Source organism: Oncorhynchus mykiss, chromosome 7 (assembly GCF_013265735.2).
Source record: "Oncorhynchus mykiss isolate Arlee chromosome 7, USDA_OmykA_1.1, whole genome shotgun sequence".
Lineage (NCBI taxonomy): Eukaryota > Metazoa > Chordata > Actinopteri > Salmoniformes > Salmonidae > Oncorhynchus > Oncorhynchus mykiss.
Window position 1 is genome coordinate 66,046,527 of NC_048571.1, and position 27,649 is coordinate 66,074,175.

General features: G+C 42.6%; 1 protein-coding gene across 1 annotated transcript in view; it reads left to right on the forward strand.

The window, feature by feature from the left end:
* The first annotated feature begins 2,760 nt into the window (after window positions 1–2,760).
* The window catches only part of LOC110528290 (lysyl oxidase homolog 2A), a 65,272-nt gene continuing 40,383 nt past the window's right edge, over window positions 2,761–27,649 (forward strand). The window contains exons 1-3 of the mRNA XM_021610237.2: window positions 2,761–2,981; window positions 4,551–4,880; window positions 13,064–13,239. Coding sequence (XP_021465912.1) covers window positions 4,586–4,880; window positions 13,064–13,239 — 471 coding nt within the window. The 5' untranslated portion in view covers window positions 2,761–2,981; window positions 4,551–4,585. The remainder of the gene's footprint in view (window positions 2,982–4,550; window positions 4,881–13,063; window positions 13,240–27,649) is intronic.

A 27,649-nucleotide genomic window follows, 5' to 3' on the forward strand; every position in this document is an offset into this window, starting at 1 on the left:
TAATTGATCATTAGAAAACCATTTTGCAATGATGTTAGCACAGCTGAAAACTGTTGCCCTGATTAAAGAAGCAATAAAGTTGAAAGAGGAGTGGGAGGCCCCGGTGCACAACTGAGCAAAACAAGGGCATTTCTAAGTGACCCCAAACCTTTGAACGGTAGTGTACCTGTCCAAAATTGTAATCAGTAATGGAACTTTTGGATTACTTTCTTAGAAGAAGACAAAAAGGATCCATCAAACGCTTTTGGTGTGTTAACATAGTAGTCTCAGACTTGTGGTCAGACTCACTCAAATTTAAACTTGCAACTTTTTTAAATCCCGAATTGAATAACATTAAGAATACAGAAAAGTGACATAATGTATTTTTCCGCAATCATCCTTTCTGAATTTAAAAGTAATCCAATAAGTAATCATCTAGTTTTTCAAAAGTATCTGTAATCTGATTACAACATTTTAGCTGTTTTTTTTTGGTAATCAGATTACATGTAATCAGTTACTCCCCAAACCTGCACGTTCATGAACTTCATATGGGCATATTTTACATAAAATACAGAACTCATACCTTTGCTCAGTAGAACCGGCTCCCTTTCTGAATACGTCTGGTCGTCCCATAGACTGGTCACTCTTCATGGACACAGCTGGAAACAGGTGAGTCTGGTTTCCTGCTGCATTGGGCTTCAACACCACAGAGACCTTCAGTCTGTAATGCATGCTGTCTAATGATAATGTACAAGCTCACATACATTTTGGCTGTACAAAACAGTGTACAAAAACACACGCACACGCTCGCTTGGAAACACACACCCTTTCTCTTTCTTTCTTTCTTTCTTTCTCTCTCCCTTTCCTCCCACCTTTTAGCTTTTGTGTTGGTTTCATGTTCCCAGAGAGATTCATTTTAGAGACAGTGCCCCTGTTCTCTCTCTCTCTCTCTCCTCAGAGACACTTATTGAGCCTGTAACCAAAGACATCCAGAATACAGTATGTTACAGTCAACTAAAACAATAATACAGAAGGTCTTATGATGGTCATAAAACACAACATTTGAAGGAAAATACAATGAAGCACAATAAAATCATCAACATCTGGAAACATGTTGATGGGGATAATTTGGGAATATGGAATACCTTTTCTATGACATTTATATTTACATTTCTAATTCATATTTTTTTTGTTGCAGTTTTTGTGTTTCTTGTTCTCTTCTCATGTTTGTCAATTATTTGTATCTCGGATCCAAGGTCAATGATAAAGTGTCACACCCTGATCTGTTTCACCTGTCTTTGTACTTGTCTTGACCCCCCACCAGGTGTCTCCCATCTCCCTTCATTATCCCCTGTGTATTTATACCTGTGTTTTCTGTTTGTTGCGAGTTCGTCTTGTCCTGTCAAGTCCTATCGGGGTGTTCCCGTGTTTCCTGTGCTCTAGTTTCTCCTAGTCTTTCCAGATCTGACTTTATCCGCCTCTTGTATCTGCATCTGTGTCTTAGCCTGAGCCTGATAACAAAGACTGTTGCCTTCTCAATGTTGTATCAATAAACGTGGTCACAGTCTAGTGAAACAAATGTTCATGTTTGCATAAGCACCTGTTTTACCCTTTAATAGTATTTCTTTACTATAATAATTACTGTAGCCTATAATATTATTTGTAGGTTGTGCTCTATCTAGGTAGAGATTGTGATAATAATTGCGCTAGATAAAGTCCTTATCTCTATTATGCGGATATCTCTCCTTACTTTGTTACTTTACTAGAATCAGACAATACATTTAATATGTTTTCATCATTAGTTGGGTCCTTACCTTGGTGGCCTGGAATCATAACTAGAACATCTCCAGATCAACTCACTGAAGTTTTTCCATTTCTATTCTTGAAGATGCTTGAGAAATGTTGTTTGTGCACCTCTAATTAAATTGCATGCACTTTACCTTCTAAGTGGGGCCACCTACAACTGACCAAAATACCATAAATAAATGAGGGCATGGAATGTTCTGGGTGTGCAATGATATTGTAATGATAAGGACATCTCTTTTGAACTCCTAACCCAACTTTGAAGTGTGCAGAGAGACTCAAATGACATTGCTTGGGAAAGTATTTTTGTGTTAAGTATTTAAAAAATACAGTGCTGGTGAAGGCACTGAAGTGGAAAACATGTTTTTAACCTATCCTCTCACTTCCAGGTCAGTGATTATCTCAAGGAAGGGTGCATTTAAAGGTAGGCCTACTGATAGGACTTATGCCTAGTTTAACTACATGCCAGAATAATTAGAGTCAGATACTGTAGAAACTCAACCAGGTCAGAGTGAGGGGGTATCTATCGCAACCATTTTGCCTTTACTTAACATTGACGTTGAATATGTTGAAAACTTCCATTACAGTCTTCCCAGAATAGAGTTACATTCACTTGTCATTTTGAAACATTATTGTTCACAGGAGTTTGTTCACACCTCTTGAAATGTTTTGTTGTTGAAAGAGTTTGGAGTCTTCTAATATTAGAATGGTTGTGATGGTAGTTTAGGCTAGTCTCTAGTATTGGGTTGTAGCTGGTGCAATCTAATGTAAATTTGAGGGGATCTATATAGCAAACCTTTATTGAAAAATAATTTAGGCTATTTGTTTTGGTGGAAATGTTGTTTTCTTCCCCTAGCAACAGGCAAAATGTATCATAATAGTCCCTAAAACAAGTCAAATGTAGCTGCTTTCGTAATCCTCCTTTGGACACCGGGAAGGAAGGATGCCCGAAGACGTCATGACTGCAGGACTCTCCTTCCATTGATAGGCCTATTACGGGAGGAGGAGGACGTTTCGAGGAATCACTGGATTGAAGGTGGTTATAGGACTGAGGCCGACCTGCTGAGGTAGAGGTGGGAGGCTGGAAAACATACTCTGGAAAACATACTCAATAAAGTGTTAAAATCACTGCTGCAGCCTAGACATTCGATTGAAACGCTGCTCCTTTTGGCGCGAGGGGGTCTTCTGATTTTCTTCAAGTAAGTGGGTCTTTTGTATGCATGTTATAGTTATTATATTGACATTTACATTAAATAACGATCGTGAATAGCCTATACGCGCATTATAATCGTCAACATGATGTTTGATCAGGCTATATGGTTGTTCTGAATAGCAGTAACTTTGACTAAAGGAATGCTAATTGAAGGAAATTATGTTCCATTATTCCCGTAGCTAGTGTATTTCATATTTATAGTTAACTAGTTAGCTGCAATATATAAAGCAATCAAGCAATCAAGCTCATTGTTTTACTGCTGCTGAAGTGATTGCAGTTTTTGAATCTGAATTCAGAGCCACATTGTAGTTGCACACAGATTCACCATGGAGTGGAGTTTAGTTTTCTAGGTCAGGGAAAGATTGAAAGCCAGTCAGAAATGTTGAAAAAGTGCAGACAAATCCCTTTTAATATGTTTCGATATAAGAAACGTCCTGGTTATATATAATATGAAGGGGAAATAATGATATTCATGAGTATTAAGGGGGATTATTTTGAATTTTTCCCCCAACCCTACATTTTGTAATCACCATGACATTGACAGGAAAAGTTGCCCCTGGCTGGGGCTTACAAGGTGCAGGGCTGTCCCCTCTCCCCCCTCAAAGACCACTCACCGTTGACACTTTCATGGCCTGGCTGAAAAGAGAGATAAAGCAAAAATTCCCTTTATCTGGTTCCACAGCCCTGAGGGGTAGTATGAGCTCTGGCCCAGCTAGAGATGAAAAGATAGGAGCATGTAGAACATAGCATGAGCCCACATGTGAAACGCATTAGGCCTACAAAGTTGAGTACCTGTCTGGGGCATGCCATTCCTTCAGCTGAGCAACAGGAGAAACCACTATCTGCGCTGCTGACGACCTTAACACAAACCTCTCTCAGTAAATGGTGAAGCAACACAGTTACATTAGCATAATAATTAGGGAGCAATCGGTTTTTGGGGTCTAAAATGTTTGAGCTGGATGGTGACGTCTTCCCATCCATCTAGCCATCTATCCATCCATCAATCCATCAATCCAATCATCTCTCTCTCTCTCTCTCTCTCTCTCTCTCTCACTCTCTCTCTCTCAAACTGAAATATCTCCTTGCTCTCCGCAAGATAAATCTGTTTTGTTACCACCATACCCAATCCTCAGTCCACCCTGGAATTGTGGTGAAGTCTAGGTTGTCTGAGAAGCCCGTGAGGCTGAGGATAATGTCAAAACATAAGAAGACTCTTATTTCTGGCTGATGAAATGCAACAAACATGCTGACCTTGTGACTCAAACCACTCACCACACAAGCTGTAGCTGGTCCATTGAATAAGCTTTCGTTTTCTGTTGGTATCAGATATTCAATCGGTTCAGATGCCCCTCAATCGTTAAAACATGTAAAAAATAAAATAAATAAATAAACTTTTCATACATGAATATCCCTTCACACTCAACTTTGAATTCAAATATGATTCCATTCATTTCAGCAACTCATAGCACAATACAGTCTTCAAGGTGCCTAAATACATTACCTTGCTTATTTCAGTCATTCATTGGTCATTCTGGTCCGTGTCTGCCTCTTCCAGTTTACATACAGTGAGTTCCCTGCCCTTTCCGAACCATGCCGTCTTGGTGCCCTCTCCTGTGTCGCCTAGCCATGCTACTCTGTGTGTGGGCACCATGCCAGGCCCAGTCAGACACCGAGCTTCCCCCTGGCACCCCCATCATCCAGCTGCGTCTGGCAGGGGACAAACGCAAGCACTACGAGGGCCGGGTGGAGGTCTACTACAATGGCGAGTGGGGCACGGTGTGCGATGACGACTTCTCTATCCATGCGGCCAACATATTGTGCAGAGAGCTGGGCTACGTGGAGGCCGTGTCCTGGTCCCCGTCCTCCAAGTACGGCAAGGGAGAAGGTAAGGAACACAGAAGAGTAGGGGCTTAATTAAAGGGATAGTTCAGTAACATGTTGTAATTGGAAATCCACTTTGACCATTAAGACTTAATTAACGGGATAGTTCAGTGAAATATATGAAAATATACATTTGTTTCCTTTGAGAATCAATGACAGACTGCAACAAGAATTGGGTCTAGCATATTGTAGCATGGAGTGGTCTAATATTTGGAATTAGAATGATCATCATTCTTGTAACGTATTCCAGAGAGACTTTTTCTATTACCCAGGTAAATTAGAAAGATGAGATATAGTATGTCCCTCTTTGCAGGGACTATGATTAGGATTAACGAAGATATGTCTCAATGGGAACACATGAGTCTTTGACGATGGGAGGTTGGGTTAATAACATCTTTCATCTGGCTTTTGTAGAGAGCAGCCAGAGCTCCATACATCTCAATACTGTTCCATTGGCAACCTTCAATCAGATTTATGGAGTTGGGAAAGTCATTAGACACATGACAATACCAGAGATATTCTTACAAAACAAGGGGGATGATGAGATTATGTCTATGTGTCTGGCTTAGTGTTTCCATTTTCCAGTAATTTTCCCCACATAAAGTTTGATTGGTGTGTATCAGCTAGCTAGACTTCAATGGGTAAAACAGTTTTTTTTTGAGGGATTACGGTCCCAGACAGGGGAAACGTGCTGCATTCGTTATGGGATTTTCATGGAACATATGACTCTGTTTTGAGTTGCTGAGATAGAAGTTATATAATGTTCACTGCATGTGCAGCCCAAAGGGTTTCTTGATCTTGAACTATGTAGACTGGAGAGTTGGGAAAGCTAGGCTTTTGTCATAGCCAGTATAGGTAACATAGGAATAGGTGTGAATATCCGCCCAACGTCCCCAGAGCAATTTCTTTATGCAACATTTATAATCACAAAATGCTGAGTTATCAAAATGTTATTTTCTGGGTGTTTCCTGACAGGAAAGGATGTATATATATGATTGATTTAACTAGGCAAATCTGTTAAGAACAAATTCTTATTTACAATGACAGCCTACTTGGGAACAGTGGGTTAACTGCCTTGTTCAGGGGCAGAATGACAGCCTTACCTTTGGGATTCGATCCAGCAACCTTTCGGTTACTGGCCCAACACTCTAACCACTAGGGTACCTGCAGCCCCTGAAGTAATGTTGTAAGTATTAGCTAAGAAGTAACATTTATTGTTGTGGCTCATATTCAGCTTCTGCAGTGTCTGGGTTATAGACTAATTACAGAAAGGGCCTGAGGCCTATTCTGTATTTCCATGATCAATGTGCTGCGTTTAGTTTCCCTCATCCCACACCACTGATTCAGACTGTTCTGGAACACATAGTTGGAGAGCAGACTGACTGATGATCCCCACCATGTAGTTGGATTGGATTCCAACAATGTCATGTGGTTGTAAAGGTCTGTTGTGATTGAATAGACCATTTAGATTAGTCTAAAGAGCCATACACATTTTTTCACAGGTGATGGCAACTTAAATTCTGTAACACATATCTTGCATGAAATGGTCAAATTTGGTCAGTCTAACCTAAGTGAAAAGGTGAGTTGTCATGAACTGTCATGATATAAGTTAAAGGTCCAACGCAGACGTTTTTATCTCAATATCAAATCATTTTGGGGTAAGAATTACAGTTTTTCTCAATTGCTAAAACACTATAACCCATTGGCTGAACAAAGTTCTCAGTTGCCTGGACTCATTTAGCTAATTATGCAGTCTGTTGTCAATACCTTAAACCATTTCACATGGTAAAACACAATTCTCAGATCTCACTTATACTTTTCAGCAAAACTGTAAACACATTCTCATTCTCAAATCACTTTCTGCACTCTAATGCACATGTCATCCATACTGGTAAACACAAGTGGCAACAATCAAATACAAATAGAGAACATATGTCATTGATTGAACACAACCACTCAAAATTGATTTAACCTGTTTCAAATGATGTGACACAACCAATGTAAGCCAGTTCAGAGAGCAAACAGGTTGTTGAAGGTGGGAAGGAGAAAGTCTGAGAATGGATACTGTAGTACAGTGCATTGTAGGCTGTATACTGTACAATGGACAAATTGTATGGCCCTGAACATTGTGCTTTCCATTTATTAACAGTACTGACTGCTCAATCGATTTTGACTGGTTGCAGGTTCATATCAAGAAAGAACAGGAATTAGAGTATCACAGACAAAGGGGTACAAGGAGGAGGAAGAACAAAAAACAAAATTGCAAAGAGCAAAGCAGAGTAGTAATTTCTGATCCATTTTGAGCGACTATGATAGAACATATTTTTTTAGATAAAAAATGTACTGGTCCCTGAGAATTGTTTCTATTTTTCGGTGTATTGTTTACTGACTGCTTGAGAGTGTATATCATATTGATCACTTTGTTTATGATTTGAGAGCAGTGTTTGATTTTGAACACAGGTAAAACTGTTTTGAGGCGAATGTTTCATTTTGCAAGAGGAGTCAGAGGTTATGTAAATAGTGTTTGAAGATGAGGTTTTGTGTTTAATGTTTTCAGGAAATGGAGCAAGGTTTCAGAAATTGTGTTTTAGCAATTGAGAAAAACTGTAAGTACCTTACTGTGATTGTTTTCAAATAAAATGGTCAAAAGAAACAAAAATATATTTTTAGCAAAGAGCAATTTCTCAAGCAAGATTTTGCTTGGACTGTCTGGGAGTGGTCTAAGTAGGGAGTGGACTGTCTGGGAGTGGTCTAAGTAGGGAGCCAATAACTAGCTGTTATTGGCTGGAAGGTTTGGAACTCTCTTTATTATTGGGCTATTAACAAAATTTCAGGCTGGATTTTCAAACAGCTCTTACACTTTAACGGCATTATCAAACTTTTTACAATTTCACAGTATTATTTCAACCTAATAGTGTGGAAATATATATAACACACAGGAAAATCACATTTTTGACTGCACTGGGCATTTTAAAATCTTTAAAAATGGATTTGAGCAATCTCATGCCCACTTTATTAAGGTCCTGGACCCAGATTCAAATCAAATCAAATGAAATGTTATTTGTCACATGTGCAGAATACAACCTTACTGTGAAATGCTTACTTACAAGCCCTTAATCAACAATGCAGGTGAAGAAATAGAGTAACCAAAATATTTACTAAAAAACTAAAGTAAAAAATTATATAAAAAGTAACACAATAAAATAATAATACCGAGGCTATATACAGTGGGTACCGGTACCGAGTCAATGGGCGGGGTACAGGTTAGTCGAGGTAATTTGTAGGTAGTGACTATGTATAGATAATAAACAGTGAGTAGCAGCAGTGTAAAATCAAGGGGGGGGGGGGGGGGGGGGGTCAATGTAAATAGTCAGGGTCAGGCCAATCTTTTTAATTTTTACTTTAAAAAAAAAATCCCATTTTCTCCCCAATTTCGTGGTATCCAATTGTTTAGTAGATACTATCTTGTCTCATCGCTGCAACTCCTGTACGGGCTCGGGAGAGACGAAGGTTGAAAGTCATGCGTCCTCCGATACACAACCCAACCAAGCCGCACTGCTTCTTAACACAGCGCGCATCCAACCAGGAAGCTGTTAAGGAGTGTAGAAGCTGTTAAGGAGCCTTTTGGACCTAGACTTGGCACTCTGGTACCGCTTGCCGTGCGGTAGCAGAGAGAACAGTCTATGACTTTGGTGACTGGAGTCTTTGACAATTTTTTGTGCCTTCCTCTGACACCGCCTAGTATATAGGTCCTGGATGGAAGGAAGCTTGACCCCAGAGATGTACTGGGCCATACGCACTACCCTACCCTGTAGCACCTTACGGTTGGATGCCGAGCAGTTGCCATACCAGGCGGTGATGCAACCGGTCAGGATGCTCTCGATGGTGCAGCTGTAGATCTTTTTGAGGATCTGGGGACTCATGCCAAATCTTTTCAGTCTCCTGTGGGAGAAAAGGAGTTGTCGTGCCCTCTTCACGACTGTCTTGGTGTGTTTGGACCATGATAGTTTGTTGGTGATGTGGACACCAAGGAACTTGAAACTCTCGACCAGCTCCACAACAGCCCCGTCGATGTGAACGAAGGCGTGTTCGGCCCTCCTTTTCCTGTAGTCCACGATTATCTCCTTTGTCTTGTTCACGTTGAGGGAGAGGTTGTTGTCCTGGCAGTCTCTGACCTCCTCCCTATAGGCTGTCTCATCGTTGTCAGTGATCAGGCCTACCACTGTTGTGTTGTCAGCAAACTTAAAAACTTCTTCGTGATCAGTGTCCCTTCCTAGGGACGGTTGAGCTAACGTAGGCTAATGCGATTAGCATGAGGTTGTATGTAACAAGAAAATTTACCAGGACATAGACATATCTGATATTGTCCGAAAGCTTAAATTCTTGTTAATCTAACTGCACTGTCCAATTTACAGTAGCTATTACAGTGAAAGAATACCATGCTATTGTTTGAGGAGAGTGCACAATTTTGAACATAAAAAGCTATTAATAAACAAATTTGGCATATTTATGCAGTCTTGATACAACATTTTGAGCAGAAATGCAATGCTTCATTGGATCAGTCTAAAACGTTGTACATACACTGCTGCCATCTAGTGGCCAAAATGTATATCGCACCTGGGCTGGAATAATACATTATGGCCTTTCTCCTGCTACAGGAAGTTAGATTTGAGTATGTAATTTCAGGCAAAAATGGAAATAAAAGGGACGGATTCTTACCTCTTTGAACCACCCCTCCCGGATCCGGGATAATTGTCATCAGCAACGCTGAATAGCATTGCGCAACAGTCAAATAATATTACTAGAAAATATTCATTTTCATGAAATCACAAGTGCAATATAGGAAAACACAGTTTAGCCTTTTGTTAATCACCCTGTCGTCTCAGATTTTGAAATGATGTTTTACAGCGAAAGCAATCCAAGCGATTGTGTAAGTTTATCGATAGCCTAGCATAGCATTATGTACACTTAGCATCAGGAAGCTTGGTTACGAAAATCAGAAAAGCAATCAAATTAACCGTTTACCTTTGATGATCTTCGGATGTTTTCACTCACGAGACTCCCAGTTACACAGCAAATGTTCCTTTTGTTCCATAAAGATGATTTTCATACCCAAAATACCAATTGTGCACCAACTCACTCTGAGAGCCCCCACCTGTCCACTTACGCAATGTGATCCTTCACGCTCATTTTTCAAAATAAAAGCCTGAAACTGAAGACTGTTGACACCTTAGGGAAGCCACAGAAAAAGGAATCTGGTTGATATCCCTTTAAATGGGCAATAGGGATGCAAAAGAACAGAGCGATTTAAAAAACAGGGGCACTTCCTAATTGGATTTTCCTCAGGTTTTAGCCTGCAATATCAGTTCTGTTTAACTCACAGACAAACTTTTGACAGTTTTGGAAACTTTAGAGTGTTTTCTATCCTAATTATATGCATATTCTAGCATCTGGTCCTGATAAAATAGGCCGTTTACTTTGGGAACGTTATTGGGAATGTTATTTTTCCAAACATAAAAATAGTGCCCCCTAGCTTCAAGAGGTTTTAATGATGGTGTTCGAGTCGTGCTTGGCAATGCAGTCGTGGGTAAACAGGTACAGGAGGGGAATAAGCACGCACCCCTGAGGGGTCCCTGTGTTAAGGATCAGTGTGGCAGATGTGTTGTTTCCTACCCTTACAACCTGGGGGTGTCCCGACAGGAAGTCCAGGATCCAGTTGCAGAGGGAGGTGTTTAGTCCCATGGTCCTTAGCTTAGTGGTGAGCTTTGTGGGCACTGTGGTGTTGAACGCTGAGCTGTAGTCAATGAACAGCATTCTCACATAGGTGTTCCTTTTGTCCAGGTGGGAAAGGACAGTATGAAGTGCGATTGAGATTGCGTCATCTGTGGATATTTTGGGGTGTTATGCAAATTGGAGTGGGTTTAGGGTTTCCGGGATGATGGTGAGTGCTACGGGGCGGTAGTCATTTAGGCAGGTTACCTTCGCTTTCTTAGGAACAGGGACTATGGTGGTTTGCTTGAAACATGTAGGTGTTACAGACTTGATCAAGGAGAGGATGAAAATGGTCCACGCATGCTCTGAGTACATGTCCTAGTAATCCGTCTAGCCCTGCAGCCTTGTGAATGTTGACCTGTTTAAAGGTCTTGCTCACATCGGCTATGTAGAGTGTGATCACACAGGTTCTCGTGCATGCTTCACTGTTTCTTCCCTCGAAGTGAGCATAAAAGGCATTTAGCTGGTCTGGTAGGCTCCCGTCACTGGGCAGCTCGCGGCTGGGTTTCCCTTTGTATTCTGTAATAGTTTGCAAGCCCTGCCACATCCGACGTGCGTCAGAGCCGGTGTAGTAGGATTGAAACTTTGTCCTGTATTGACGCTTTGCCTGTTTGTTGGGTCGTCTGAGTGCATAGCGGGATTTCTTACAAGCGTCCGGATTACTGTCCCGCTCCTCCTGTACTCCCAGCTCTAACCTTTAGCTTGGTGCAGATGTTGCCTGTAATCCATGGCTTCTGTTTGGGAAATGTACGTACCTTCACTGTGGGGACGATTTCATCGATGCACTTATTTATGAAGCTGGTGACTGAGGTAGTATACTCCTCAATGCCATTGGATGAATCCTGGAACATATTCCAGTCTGTGCTAGTCTGTGTAGCATGGCATCCGCGTCATCTGACCACTTCTTTATTGAGCGAGTCACTGGTACTTCCTGCTTTAGTTTTGCTTGTAAGCATGAATCAGCAGGATAGAATTGTGGTCAGATTTGCCAAATGGAGGGCGAGGGAGAGCTTTGTAAGTGTCTCTGTGTTTGCGGTAAATGTGGTGTAGAGTTTTTTTTCCCTCTGGTGCACATGTGACATGCTGGTAAAACTAATTTAAGTTTGCCTGCACTAAAGTCCCCGGCCACAAGAAGCGCCGCTTCTGGATGATCATTTTCTTGTTTGCTTATGGCCTTATACAGCTCGTTGAGTGCGGTCTTAGTGCCAGCATCGGTTTGTGGTGGTAAATAGACGGCTTCGAAAAATATAGATGAAAACTCTCTTGGTAGATAGTGTGGTCTGCAGTTTATCTTAAAAATGTTTTAACCTTTATTTAACTAGGCAAGTCAGTTAAGAACAAATTGTATTTACAATGACAGCCCACCCTGGCCAAGCCCAGATGATGCAGGGCCAATTGTGCGCTGTCCTATGTGACTCCCGAACACGGCCGGTTGTGATACAGCCTGGGATCAAACCCGAGTCTATAGTTACACCTATAGCACTGCGCCACTCAGTTCCCCACTCAGTCATGATGTACTCTACCTCAGGCGAACGATACCTCAAGACCTCATTTAACGGCAGGTAGCCTAGTGGTTAGAGTGTTGTACTAGTAACCAAAAGGTTGCAACATCAAGTCCCCAAGCTGATAAGGATAAAATAAAAACATTAACAGCGCCAGCTGTTATTGACAAATAGACACACCACCCCTCGTCTTACCAGACATAGCTGTTCTGTCCTGCCGATGCACGGAAAACCCAGCCAACTGAATCTTATCCGTATCGACTCGGTGAAACACAAGATATTACTGTTTTTACTGTCATGTTGGTAAGATAGTCTCGAGTGGAGATTGTTCAGTTTATTTTCCAGTGATTGCACATTGGTCAATAGAATGGATGGTAGAGGCGGGTTACCCACTCGCGGATTAATTCTCACAAGGCACCCCGATCTCCACCCCCTGTATTTCCGTCTTTTCTTCATGCGAATGGTGGGGATTTGGGCCTGGTCTCGGAGAAGCTGTAAATCTTTTCCGTCTGACTCATTAAAGAAAAAATCTTTGTCCAGTTCGAGGTGAGTAATCGCTGTTCTGATATCCTGAAGCTCTTTTCTGTTATAAGAGACGGTAGCAGCAACATTATGTACAAAATAAGTTACAAGCAATGCGAAAAAACACACAAAATAGCTCAGTTGGTTAGGAGCCTGTAAAACGGCAGCCATGCCCTTCTGGCGCCATTATTCAGTCTAGATTAATCCTAGTCCTGGATTTTCAATGGAGAAAATACAGTATATTGAAAGTATGTTTTAGTTCACAATGAGACTGGCCCAAAGTGTTACCCAAAGGTGTTGTCTGTTGAAGCTTAAAATTGATATAGGGCGTTGGGGAGGGTTCATTAGATGTGTGGTCATTAGAGGTGTCTCCATCCCCCATTGTTCAAAGGTCGGATCTGGCTGGACAACGTCCACTGTTCGGGGCGGGAGAGAACACTGGCTCAGTGCAAGTCCAATGGCTTCGGAGTGTCCGACTGCAAACACTCTGAGGACGTGGGAGTGGTGTGTAACCAGAGGCGCATCCCCGGCTTCAAGTTCATCAGTAGCTTCACCAACAGTGTGGAGGTAAGCCTAAAACATAAACACACATGTTAGCACATAGAAATACAGACACACACACTTATGTACACACGGCTGCACGGCCGCACAAACACACATACACACAACACACACACACCATACATGATTGCTTCTTTGCTTTTGTTGGATGCTGTTACGGTGCAATTTCACAGAAATGCAAGACAGATGTGGAGCAATAGCTGAGAATATGTGTTTAACGTTTGAAAGGAGTTCTGGATATCAGGGATCTAGTGTCGAAATGTCTTACGGTAAACCCTTTCGTCAAACCCAGTTTCCATGCTCCAAACTGTTGGAGACAGGAAGGGAAGTGGAAGGGTAGAGCAGGGAGGGAGGTGGAAGGGTAGGGAGGTAGGAAGGTGGAAGGGTAGGGAGGTAGGAAGGTGGAAGGGTAAGGAAGGAGTGAGTGGGAAGTGTCGGGAGGGCAGGAGGTGGAAGGGTACACTCTTAAATGTGCTATCTAGAACCAATAAAGGTACTTAGGCTGTTCCAATAAGGTAACTATTTGAAGAACCCTTTTTGGTTCCAGATAGAACCCTTTTGGGTTCCATGCAGAACACTTTCTACAGAGGGTTCTACATGGAACCCAAAAGAGTTCTACCTGGAACCAAAAGGGGTTCAACCTGGAACCAAAAGGTTCTCCTATTGGGACAGCTGAATAACTGTTTTGGTACCGTTTTTTCGAGTGTAGGGAGGAAGAAGGGTAGAAAGAAAGGGAGGTAGAAGGGTAGAAAGGAAGGGAGGTAGAAGGGTAGAAAGGAAGGGAGGTAGAAGGGTAGAAAGGAAGGGAGGTAGAAGGGTAGAAAGGAAGGGAGGTAGAAGGGTAGAAAGGAATGGAGGTAGAAGGGTTGAGAGGAAGGGAGGTTGAAGGGTAGAGAGGACAGGAGGTAGAAGGGTAGAAAGGGGAGGTTTTTATTTTTTATTTCCCCTTTATTTAAACAGGTAGGCCAGTTGAGAACAAGTTCTCATTTACAACTGCGACCTGGCCAAGATAAAGCAAAACAGTGCCACAAAAACAACAACACATTTACACATAAACAAACGTACAGTCAATAACACAATAGAAAGATACAGTGTGCAAATGTAGAAGAGTAGGGAGGTAAGGCAAAAATAGGCCATAGAGGCAAAATAATTACAATTTAGCATTAACACTGGAGTGATAGATGTGCAGATGATGATGTGCAAGTAGAGATACTGGGATGCAAAAGAGCAAGAAGATAAATAACAATATAAGGATGAGGTAGTTGGGTGTGCTATTTACAGATTGGTTGTGTACAGGTACCACTAGTGATCTGTAAGCTGCTCTGACAGCTGATGCTTACAGTTAGAGAGGGAGATATAAGTCTCCAGCTTCAGTGATTTTTGCAATTAGTTCCAGTCATTGGCAGCAGAGAACTGGAAGGAAAGGCGGCCAAAGTAAGTGTTGGCTTTGGGTGTGACCAGTGAAATATTCCTGCTGGAGCGCGTGCTATGGGTGGGTGTTGCTATGGTGACCAGTGAGCTGAGATAAGGCGGCGCTTTACCTCAGCAAAGACTTATAGATGACCTGGAGTCAGTGGGTTTGGCGACAAATCTGTAGCCAGCCAACGAGAGCATACAGGTTGCAGTGGTGGGTAGTATATGGGGCTTTGGTGACAAAACAGATGGTACTGTGATAGACTGCATCCAGTTTGCTGAGTAGAGTGTTGGAGGCTATTTTGTAAATTACATTGCCAAAGTCAAGGATCAATAGGATAGTCAGTTTTACGAGGGTATGTATGGCAGCATGAGTGAAGGAGGCTTTGTTACGAAATAGGAAGCCGATTCTAGATTTCATTTTGATTTGGAGATGCTTAATGTGAGTCTGGAAGGAGAGTTTACAGTCTAACCAGACATCTAGGTATTTGTAGTTGTCCACATATTCTAAGTCAGAAACGTACAGAGTAGTGATGCTAGTTGGGCGGGTGGGTGCGGGCAGCAATCGACTGAAGAGCAGGCATTTAATTTTACTAGCATTTAAAAGCAGTTGGAGGCCACAGAAGGAGAGTTGTATGGCATTGAAGCTCGTTTGGAGGTTTGTTAAACACATTGTCCAAAGAAGGGTCAGATGTATATATAATTGTGTCGTCTGCGTAGAGGTGGATCAGAGAATCACCAGCAGCAAGAGCAACATCATTGATATATACAAAGAAAAGAGTCGGCCCAGGAATTGAACCTCGTGGCACCCCAATAGAGACTGCCAGAGGACCGGACAACATGCCCTCCGATTTGACACACTTAACTCTTTCTGAGAAGTAGTAGTTGGTGAACCAGGCGAGGCAGTCATTTGAGAAACCAAGGCTGTTGAGTCTGCCAATGTGAATGCTGTGATTGACAGAGTCAAAAGCCTTGGCCAGGTCGATGAAGACGGCTGCACAGTACTGTCTTTTATTGATGGCGGTTGGATATCGTTTAGGACCTTGAGCGTGGCTGAGGTGCACACATCACCAGCTGGGAAACCAGATTGCATAGTGGAGAAGGTACGGTGGGATTCAAAATGGTCGGTGATCTGCTTTCAAAGATTTTGGAAAGACAAGGCAGGATGTATATAGGTTTATAACAGTTTTGGTCTAGAGTGTCTCCCCCTTTGAAGAGGGGGATGACCGCAACAGCTTTCCAATCTTTGGGAATCTCAGACAATACGAAAGAGAGGTTGAACAGACTAGTAATAGGGGCTGCAACAATTTCGGTGGATCATTTTAAAAAGAGAGGGTCCAGATTGACTATCACAGCTGATTTGTAGGTAGAAGGGTAGAGAGAAAGCTAGGTAGAAGGGTAGAAAACAGGAGGTCTGGACTGTGATTGTAACTTAGGCTAAATCAAACACGAGTTCCTGTAGAGAAAGTCCACATAGCACCAACAGAGACACATCTTTGGTAATGTTTATTCATTGAGAGGGTGTCTGTGTGACTTTAATCAGCCTGTACACAACACTAATTCTTGAGTTTAGTTTAACTCAAGTTTGACTGTAGCTGTATTGATTTTGGAACTTCTCTGAGTTGGGATCACACTAAGTTTTGACTTTGACTTTTGACTTGGAGTGCCCTGAATTCACAGAAAGAAGCAGTTTTTGCAATTCTGCAAATACTGTTTATTTCAGTTTCACTTATTTAGAATCACTTTAAACGTCTACATAAGGTTAACAACAAACCAGAGCTTGAACATGTTAAATGAAACCTATTAGGGCAACAGTGACATTGAGAAAGTATTTTAGGTTGTGACTTGCTCAGGAGAGAAAATGTGAATGGAACCAGACGATGAAAGGGAATCCCACCCAGTAGGCCAGGAAATGTGACATTATACAACACCAACAGACGTGACACAAGTGGGCCACATTTTTAATCTTCCACTAGTGCGCTCACATTCGCCTACAGCAGGAAACGAGATACATTTGAGCTCAGCGCGCTATGGCCCGTCTGTGGCCTGAGAACTTTACCACAGTAGGCCCTTCTTTCTGGCGTAACCATGGTGACAGCCCAGTTGAGAACCCCTATCTGGTGTCTGGGATGCTTACCAGGTGACTCACAGAGACCCAGACCCCGCTGACTGGTACGGAGGAGATGACGACATAGTGGATGAAACACACACACACACACATACACACACACACACACACATACACACACACAGGGGGAATACCACCCCATCATAATGATGAGAGCACCTCTGTGCTGGGATGGAAAGTCTGCATGGGTTTATAGCACTAAATAAAGGGGGGTGGCATTCCTGGTTTAGCATAGAGTACTTGGACACTAATCTAAAACTCCTGCCGTCCCACACAAACCAATAGTGTTTGTGTGTCCTTTGAATGTGTTTGAATTTAAAAACGAGTTAAATGCATCTAAAACTGAGGCCAGTCTGTGGTTTATCATTTTAACAGTTAGCAGTTGAGAGCAGCAGGATAGTCAAATGCCACTGACTGCGCTAGACTAGAGAATTTGCAGTGTTCAAATTCCAGTGGATTCTTCTCCAGTGTCTGTTTTCACTCGACTTCATAAGATAACAAGACCCTGCAGAACTTCTCAGATCCCTGTGTATCTTTCTCATGAAATGAACGATCAACTCTATGAGAAAGTATGAGGAAAAGGGAGGGAGGAAGAAAGGCATTGGAATCGGAGATGTGATCATGAAATGAACTACTGATTTCAAGGCTTAATGAAGCCTTCATACACCCTTTATAAAACGACATGCTTCATAAATCATTCATAAGCTTCTAGCTTGGAATCTAAATGGGGAAACCTAGTTCAATAGATTAATCCCTATCCTCAAACTTCACTCTGTTCTTTTTATACTATGTCTGCTATACGTGAACATTGGACTTAAAAACGGCGCCCTCCTGCTGTTTATTTGTGCCCTGTTTATATTTACGTCTCTATGGGTGTTATTACAGATAACTGTCCACACTATGCAAATATTTCCCTGGACTGACCAGAGTCTTTCAACTAGCAGGGGAGTGGACTGGGAAAATGTGTCGTTTTGCCTCTTCACCAAGCCTGACCTTGGGTCAGAAACAGGAACAAGTAGCTCCTGTCTTCCATTCATTCCTGGGATGAAGTGGTATTCTATGCAGGGTTTCCAACCAGGTCATGCCCTGACCCAACTTTGTCAATATGTCTTTATGTAACAAGACCCAACCAGACACAACTGTGCTACATGCTAATTCAGTTATTAGTATTTCCCAAAATATTTTCTCCTACAGTATCTTGGTATGCTCTATCCTGTCCCTAAGTTCAACTTTTTAAAATTAAACTCACAGACAAGGTCTATGGGTGTTTTGGGGGTTCTCTGCTTATCAAAGGCTTGTTTGTTGTTTGTGTGTGTGTGTGGTTTACACTAGTTAGCTGTCAAAAAGGAACACAAGACCACACAGATTGGGCTATTATATTAAGCATTTACCACAAATTATAGGTTGTCCATAATAAAAACATCAGTCCTGCAGCTGACTAAAAGTTGTCTTTCCATAATTTCAGCTAAACCGATGCCCCTTTGGTGGTAAAAGTAGACACTGAATTCTCTCCATCTCTTGATAATCATTTCACAGACTCACAGACATGTTTTGTTATTTAAGCAAAACGTCATGATATACTAGCGTATGACCATTTCTTCCATCTCATTTCACACTGGAACTTTCAAGTGTCTCTTAGCATTTAGCCCTTATAAATCATCTCAGTTGTTCAGCTCTGCTCCAGGCAGATTCTCCCTGTATGTGTTAACCCCCTGCTTTCATCTATTAAAAGCAGAGCATGTCAAACCCACACAGAGCTGTGTTTTTACCTTTGACCCCTGTCATCTACAGTGGGGCAAAAAAGTATTTAGTCAGCCACCAATTGTGCAAGTTCTCCCACTTAAAAAGATGAGAGAGGCCTGTAATTTTCATAATAGGTACACTTCAACTATGACAGACACAATGAGAAAAAAAATCCAGAAAATCACATTGTAGGATTTTTAATGGATTCATTTGCAAATGATGGTGGAAAATAAGTATTTGTTCACCAGGCTCCTCTGTCCTCCACTCGTTACCTGTATTAATGGCACCTGTTTGAACTTGTTATCAGTATAAAAGACACCTGTCCACAACCTCAAACAGTCACACTCCAAACTCCGCTATGGCCAAGACCAAAGAGCTGTCAAAGGACACCAGAAACACAATTGTAGACCTGCACCAAGCTGGGAAGACTGAATCTGTTTGAAGAAATCAACTGTGGGAGCAATTATTATGAAATGGAAGACATACAAGACCACTGATAATCTCTCTCGATCTGGGGCTCCACGCAAGATCTCACCCCGTGGGGTCAAAATGATCACAAGAACGGCGAGCAAAAATCCCAGAACCACAGGGGGGACCTAGTGAATGACCTGCAGAGAGCTGGGACCAAAGTAACAAAGCCTACCATCAGTAACGCCCTACGCTGCCAGGGACTCAAATCCTGCAGTGCCAGACGTGTCCCCCTGCTTAAGCCAGTACATGTCCAGGCCCGTCTGAAGTTTGCTAGAGAGCATTTGGATGATCCAGAAGAAGATTGGGAGAATGTCATATGGTCAGATGAAACCAAAATATAACTTTTTGGTAAAAACTCAACTCGTCGTGTTTGGAGGACAAAGAATGCTGAGTTGCATCCAAAGAACACCATACCTACTGTACCTACTGTGAAGAATGGGGGTGGAAACATCATGCTTTGGGGCTGTTTTTCTGCAAAGGGACCAGGACGACTGATCCATGTAAAGGAAAGAATGAATGGGGCCATGTATCGTGAGATTTTGAGTGAAAACCTCCTTCCATCAGCAAGGGCATTGAAGATGAAACGTGGCTGGGTCTTTCAGCGTGACAATGATCCCAAACACACCGCCCTGGCAATGAAGGAGTGGCTTCGTAAGAAGCATTTCAAGGTCCTGGAGTGGCCTAGCCAGTCTCCAGATCTCAACCCCATAGAAAATCTTTGGAGGGAGTTGAAAGTCCGTGTTGCCCAGCAACAGCCCCAAAACATCACTGCTCTAGAGAGGATCTGCATGGAGGAATGGGCCAAAATACCAGCAAAAGTGTGTTTAAACCTTGTGAAGACTTACAGAAAACGTTTGACCTCTGTCATTGCCAACAAAGGGTATATAACAAAGTATTGAGATAAACTTTTGTTATTGACCAAATACTTATTTTCCACCATAATTTGCCAATAAATTCCTTAAAAATCCTACAATGTAATTTTCAGGATTTTTTTCCCTCATTTTGTCTGTCAAAGTTGAAGTGTACCGATGCTGAAAACTACAGGCCTCTCTCATCTTTTTTAAGTGGGAGAACTTGCACAATTGGTGTCTGACTAAATACTTTTTTTGCCCCACTGTAGCTACAGTATTTCTTGTAAGTGATGTCAACATTTCTTTAGTGCTGCCTCATGGTGACCTTCGGTCAATGTTAGCCATGTTTTAACAATGGAACTAGATCAGCTCGGTGGTGGTGTGTCGGTAATGAGAATCTCTCTGCATATGTTTACGCTAGTCTTGTATATATTAGCAGGAGTCGTTGTGTGATATTTGGTCCCTGCTTTGTGTAGATCTGTTTGTCCTCGGTTCCTTCCTCCAAGAAGCCAAAACATTTACTAAATGAAGCCATCTAAGGGGGTCTTCTCTCTTCAGACCAAAACATTAGGAGGTGGGCAGGAAGCCTTGTTTATCAGTAGCTAACTAACAGCATGATTCTACAAGGTTGGCGGCTCACGTAATGCTGCATGTGCAGCTGGGGATAATGGCATGCCACACGTGGAACCAATCGCCAAGAGGCCTGGGGAGTTGGTTCTCAGATGGTCAGCTGGGAGGAGCATGCTGCGGTGACTCGATGTGGAGGGATATTCCATGGGGCCGGGTTACAAACTGTATCGTATGATGTATAGTTTTATTATGAAATTAGGATGTATGTAATGAGGATGCACATGAGTTACCTCCTGATTTTTCCTTGCAGTTTTTTTAATGATCCTTCCTACAGTATCTATAACGTCTTTAATTACGCGACGCTGAACGTGAACGTTGAAATTTCAGCATTGATCTTGGCAGAGACTCACCAGCACCGTGCAATATGAACTTTGTTGAGGACTCTGGTGTGTCAAGCTTTCAGGGCCAGTTTCCTGGACCCAGATTAAGCCTGGTGCTGGACTAAAAACAAGATCAATGGAGAATCTCAATTGAAAGTACCTTTTAGTCCAGCACTAGCCTTAATCTGTGAAATAAGCTCTAAGAGTGTAAAGTCATTGCAGGTTTTGATGAGTTCTTGACCTGAGTTATTGCAGGTCTTGACCGAGAGGTCTTCCCCCAAGTACTTATGAGTTATGACAAGACATGATGTGAAGTCCTTCCATTAGAAGAGCAAAGCAGCAGCTGCTAACACTTGCGAGATAACGATTGTGTCTGTTGCTCCCGGCCAAACATATTTTCAACATACCGCCTAGCGACCGGTTATAATAACCCAACATGATGGAAGTGGGCCTTTGAGGTCCATATACAGCTACAGGGGGAGGAAAGGTTGCATTCCACAAGGCAAACTAAGGTGTCTGTTTCCAAAAATCTGATTCTTCACATTCACCCTGCAGTACAACAAAGGGAAACTCGAGCTTCAGATAACTCAAGTTCTGTGGGACAAGATGGAGTTGGAGGGTTTAAGAGTTGAAGGGTTTGAGGGCGGCAGGTAGCCTAGTGTCTAAGGGCATTGGGCCAGTAACCGAAAGGTTACTGGTTTGAATCCCGAGCTGACTAGGTGAATTATCTCTCGATTTGCCCTTGAGCAAGGCACTTAACCCTAATTGCTCCTTTAAGTTGCTCTGGATAAGAGCATCTGCTAAATGACTAAAATGTCAATGGAAAAATGAGCGAGGGGAGGAAGGGTTGATGCATATTTGGCTGGCCAACAAGGAACATGTATTAGGCGGTGATGGGGCCATCGGACCAAAATGTTTTGCTAGCACAGACTGGAATATGTTCCGGGATTCCTCCGATGGCAGGCATTGAGGAATACACCACATCAGTCATTGGCTTCATCAATAAGTGCATCGATGACGTCGTCCCCAATGTGGCTGCACGTAGATACCCCAACCTGAAGCCATGGATTACAGGCAACATCCGCACTGAGCTAAAGGCTAGAGCTGCCACTTTCAAGGAGCAGGACTCTAACCCGGAAGCTTATAAGAAATCCTGCGATGCCCTCCGTAGTACGATTCGATCTTAAACCCGCTATGCCCTCCGACAAACCATCAAACAGGCATCAATACAGGACTAAGATCTAATCGTACTACACTGGCTCTGACGCTCGTCGGATGTGGTTGGGCTTGCAAACCATTACAGACTACAAAGGGAAGCACAGCCGAGAGCTGCCCAGTGACACGAGCCTACCAGACGAGCTAAACTACTTCTGTGCTCGTTTCGAGGCAAATAACACTGAAACAATCATGAGCGCACTAGCTGTTCCGGAAGACTGTGTGATAACGCTCTCTGCAGCCAATGTGAGTAAGACCTTTAAACAGGTCAACATTCACAAGGCCACAGGGCCAGACGGATTACCAGGACGTGTACTGCGAGCATGCGCTGACCAACTGGCAAGTGTCTTCACTGACATTTTCAACCTCTCGCTGTCTGAGTCTGTAATACCAACATGTTTTAAGCAGAACACCATAGGCCCTGTGCCCAAGAACACTAAGGTAACCTGCCTAAATGACTACCGACCCATAGTACTCACATCTGTATCCATGAAGTGCTTTGAAAGGCTGGTCATGACTAACATCAACACCATTATCCCAGAAACCCTAGACCCACTCCAATTTGCATACCGCCCACAGGTGATGCAATCTTTATTGCACTCCACACTGCCCTTTCCCACCTGTACAAAAGGAAAACCTATGTGACTACAGCTCAGCGTTCAACACCATAGTGCCCTCAAAGCTCATCAATAAGCTTATGGACCCTGGGACTAAACACCTCCCTCTGCAACTGGATCCTGGAATTCCTGACGGTCCAGGGTAGGTAACAACACATCCGACATGCTGATCCTCTACACGCGGGCCCCTCAGGGGTGCGTGCTCAGTCTCCTCCTGTAATCCCTGTTCACTCATGACTGCACGGCCAGGCACGACTCCAACACCATCACTAAGTTTCCAGATGACACAACAGTGGTAGGTCTGTCACCAACGACGAGACAGCCTATAGGGAGGAGGTCAGAGACCTGGCCATGTGGTGCCAGGACAACAACCTCTCCCTCAGCGTGATCAAGAGAAAATAGATGATTGTGGACTACAGGAAAAGGAGGACCATGCACGCCCCCATTCTCATCGATGGGGCTGGAGTGGAGCTGGTTGAGAGCTTCAAGTTCCTTGGTATCCACATCACCAACAAATCAACATGGTACAAGCACACCAAGACATTCATGAAGAGGGCACGACAACACCTATTCCCCATCAGGAGATTGAAAAGATTTGGAATGGGTCTTCTGATCCTCAAAAGATTTTACAGCTGCACCATCGAGAGCATCCTGACAAGTTGCATCACTGCCTGGTATGACATTTGCTTGGCCTCTGATCGCAAGGCACTACAGAGGGTAGTGCGTGTGTCCCAGTACATCACTGGGGCAAAGCTTCCTGCCATCCAGGACCTCTATACTAGGCGGTGTCAGAGGAAGGCCCTAGCAATTGTCAGACTCCAGCCACCCTAGTCATTGACTGTTCTCTCTGCCACCGGACAGCAATCGGTACCGGAGCACCAAGTCCAGGTCCAAGAGGCTCCTAAAGAGCTTCTACCCCCAAGCCATAAGACTCCTGAACATCTAATCAAATGGATACCCAGACTATTTGCATTGCCCCCCTCTTTTATACCGCTGCTACTCTGTTGTTATCATCTATGCACAGTCACTTAAATAACTCTACCTACACGTACATATTTCCTCAATTACCTCAACTAACCAGTGCCCCCGCACATTGACTCTGAAATATCCTTGTTTTCCATGAAAACATACATGAAACTAGTTGCAAAATGAAATATAGTCAAGGTTATAAATAATGATTTTTAATTTAAATAGTAATTGTGTCTTTCAAACTTTACTTTTGTCAAATAATCCTCAATTTGCAGCAATTACAGCCTTGCAGAACCTTTGTTACGGTTTTCTTCCTGGGAAGGAGAGGAGAACCAAAATGCAGCGTGGTTATGGTTGAACATCTTTAATAAAGATGATAACGTGAACAATATACATATACAAAACAAGAAACCGTGAAAAACCGAAACAGTCCTAACTGGTGCAAAACACAGAGACAGGAAACAACCACCCATGAAATACTCAAAGAATATGGCTGCCTAAATATGGTTTCCAATCAGAGACAACAATAAACACCTGCCTCTGATTGAGAACCACTCTAGGCAACCATAGACTTACCTAGAATACTACACTGAACACAACCCCATCAATCTACAAAACCCCTAGACAAGACAAACACATAATCACCCATGTCACACCCTGGCCTAACCACAATAATAAAGAAAACACAAAATACTAAGGCCAGGGCGTGACACCTTTGGTATTCTAGTTGTCAATTTGTTGAGGTAATCTGGTAAGATTTCACCCCATGCTTCCTGAAGCACCTCCCACAGGTTGGATTTGGTTGATGGGCACTTCTTACGTACCATACAGTCAAGCTGCTCCCACAACAGTTCAATAGGGTTGAGATCCGGTGACTGTGCTGGCCACTCCATTATAGACAGAATACCATCTGACTGCTTCTTCCCTAAATAGTTATTGCATAGTTTGGAGCTGTGCTTTGGGTCTTTGTCCTGTTGTAGGAGGAAATTGGCTCCAATTAAGTGCCGTCCACAGGGTATGGCATGGGTGTTGCAAAATGGAGTGATAGCCTTCCTTATTCAAGATAACTTTTACCCTGTACAAATCTCACACTTTAACACCACCAAAGCAACCCCAGACCATCACATTGTCTCCACCATGCTTGACAAATGGCGTCAAGCACTCTTCCAGCATCTTTTCATTTTTTCTGCGTCTAACGAATGTTCTTTGTGATCCGAACACCTCAAACTTAGATTCGTCTGTCCATAACACTTTTTTCCAATCTTCCTCTGTCCAGTGTCTGTGTTCTTTTGCCCATCTTAATCCTTTCTTTTTATTGGCCAGTCTGAGATATGGCTTTTTCTTTGCAACTCTGCCTAGAAGGCCAGCGTCCCGGAATCGCCTCTTAACTGTTGACGTTGAGACTGGTGTTTTGTGGGTACTATTTAATCAAGCTGCCAGTTGAGGACTTGTGAGGTGTCTGTTTCTCAAACTAGACACTCTAATGTACTTACTCTAATGTACTCACCTGGGCCTCCCACTCCTCTTTCTATTCTGGTTAGAGGCAGTTTGCACTGTTCTTTGAAGGGAGTACTACACAGCTTTGCACGAGATCAATTTCTCGCATGGAATAGCCGCAATTTCTCAGAACAAGAATAGACTGACGAGTTTCAGAAGAAAGTCCTTTGTTTCTGGCCATTTTGAGCCTGTAATCGAACCCACAAATGCTGATGCTCCAGATACTCAACTAGTCTAAAGAAGGCCAGTTTTATTGCTTCTTTAATCAGAACAACAGTTTTCAGCTGTGCTAACATCATTGCAAAATGGTTTTCTAATGATCAATTAGCCTTTTAAAATTATAAACTTGGATTAGCTAACACAACGTGCCATTGGAACACAGAAGTGATGGTTGCTGATAATGGGTCTCTGTGCGCCTATGTAGATATTCAGTAAAAAATCTGCCGTTTCCAGCTACAATAGTCATTTACAACATTAGCAATGAACACTGTATTTCTGATCAATTTAATGATATTTTAATGGATTTTCTTTAAAAAACAAGGACATTTCTAAGTGACCCCAAACTTGTGAACGTTAATGTATATATTCTTTCTTTATTTTATTATTATTTTTTTTGTTGGTTAGGGGCTCGTAAGTAAGGTCTACTACACCTGTTGTATTCGGCACATGTGACTAATACAATTTGATTTGAATGTCCTTCTTTATTGCCTTCCCTAACGTCTCAGATGTACGACAGCTGTCCCAAATCCATCAAGGTTTAGGACTTTCCCCGAATTGTGATGCATAGCTAGCAAGCAATGATGTTGTTTCTCATGTTTTCATCCATGCTTGGCATGTTGCATTCATAAACAACCCTGGCCTTATGTCCAGTTGTTATCATAGTGTAAATGAGGTGAGGCAACAACAAGATGTGGAAGTCCATGTGAAGTCTTTCAGACTTATTTTCAGGACTGCTTAGGCCTAGGGGGTAGCGGCTAGGGGACTAATTGGGAATCTTGGAAAGGCTCTGTTGCTAACAAGACTCCACTTGTTAGTTATATTCCTCCTGTTTTTAAATGAAAGTGTGTGTCTACTACTGTCACGTCCTGACCATAGAGAGTCCTTATTTTCTATGGTGGAGTAGGTCAGGGTGTGACTAGGTTTTTTTTCTAGTTTATTATTTCTATGTGGGTGTTCTAGTTTTCATGTTTCTATGTTGGTGTTTTGTATGATTCCCAATTAGAGGTAGCTGGTAATCGTTGTCTCTAATTGGGAATCATATTTAAGTAGTGTTTGTTCCCACCTGTGTTTGTGGGATATTGTTTATGGGTACTCCATTGTCATCACGTTACGTTATTAGTTTATTGTTTTTGCTAAGTTTCACAATTAATAAATTATGTGGAACTCAACATTCGCTGCACCTTGGTCCGTTTCTACATACGATCGTGACAACTACATACAAATAATGGTGATAAGGCTAATATTAGATTTGATAACAGATTTCATATAATTGGCATGACTTTTTTCACTACTACTTCTCAATTCACCATTGACTCATCAAGGCTGTAAGAGCAGTGTCAGAATGGAATGAAGTGATGTACTTTGTGTGGGGTGCTTTCCACTGACTAGACACAATGGTTTAGTCTGCTGGTAGGATTGATGGGTTTTGGCCCTGCTGGGCTTGTGTGAGTGGGGGTTATGGGGGTATTGCGCAGTGGGCCAGTAGTAGCAGTAGTCTAGGCATGTGTCAAGGGTTTCTACTGTTTTCTTTGTACTTTCTGTGTCGCGGGATAGTTACACAAGAGTAGATATTCCAGATGCCAAACACACAAATTCACACGCACACAGACACACACAGATGCGCCCACACACACACACATACTCGTTCCGGTCAGTTAGAGTGAAGGCCTATGAAATGTCAGGGCTAGAGGCATATGTGAAAGCAATTTCAAAGAATGTATTTTTTTCTGACTAGGCCATCCGCTACTAAACTGTGGCAGCATGATTAACATACATTTTCCTATATTTAGTACGAGTTAACCTAACGTAGCAGCCGTAAAAATACGCCTGAGTGGAGTCCCCACATCTGTTTTTCAGGGGAAACGCAAGTTAAGTTGAAAATAATGTAACCCTGAAAACCGTGAACACCACGCAGAGAGTGCGTACGAGTAGACATGCACGTGTTATTCCAATGTGAAGCATGGTCAAGCAGGGGGGAATAAGAGGAAAGTAGTTTCAGGCCTTTTCAATTACTGGAATGACCGTGGCCTGCTTCACACCTGCTTCACGTTCACACAGACACTTACAGACGGACGGGGAACCTGTGGGAGCAAGCTGTACATATAGGGACAAACATAATACTGTACCACAAGAGGAAGATACACTTCCTCTTACCATTCTGGTAAAATGCATTGTCTATTGTATAGGACAGGAAACCAAAGTAAGGCCATGAGAGCATAGGACAGCTGGACATACCAAGGTCAGAGGGACACACAAAGGAGGGGGTCAGCCAAATGACCAACGGATGGACTATAGACATAGGACATATAGTTTTAGGACAGGAAGAGAAGAGACACATAGTCT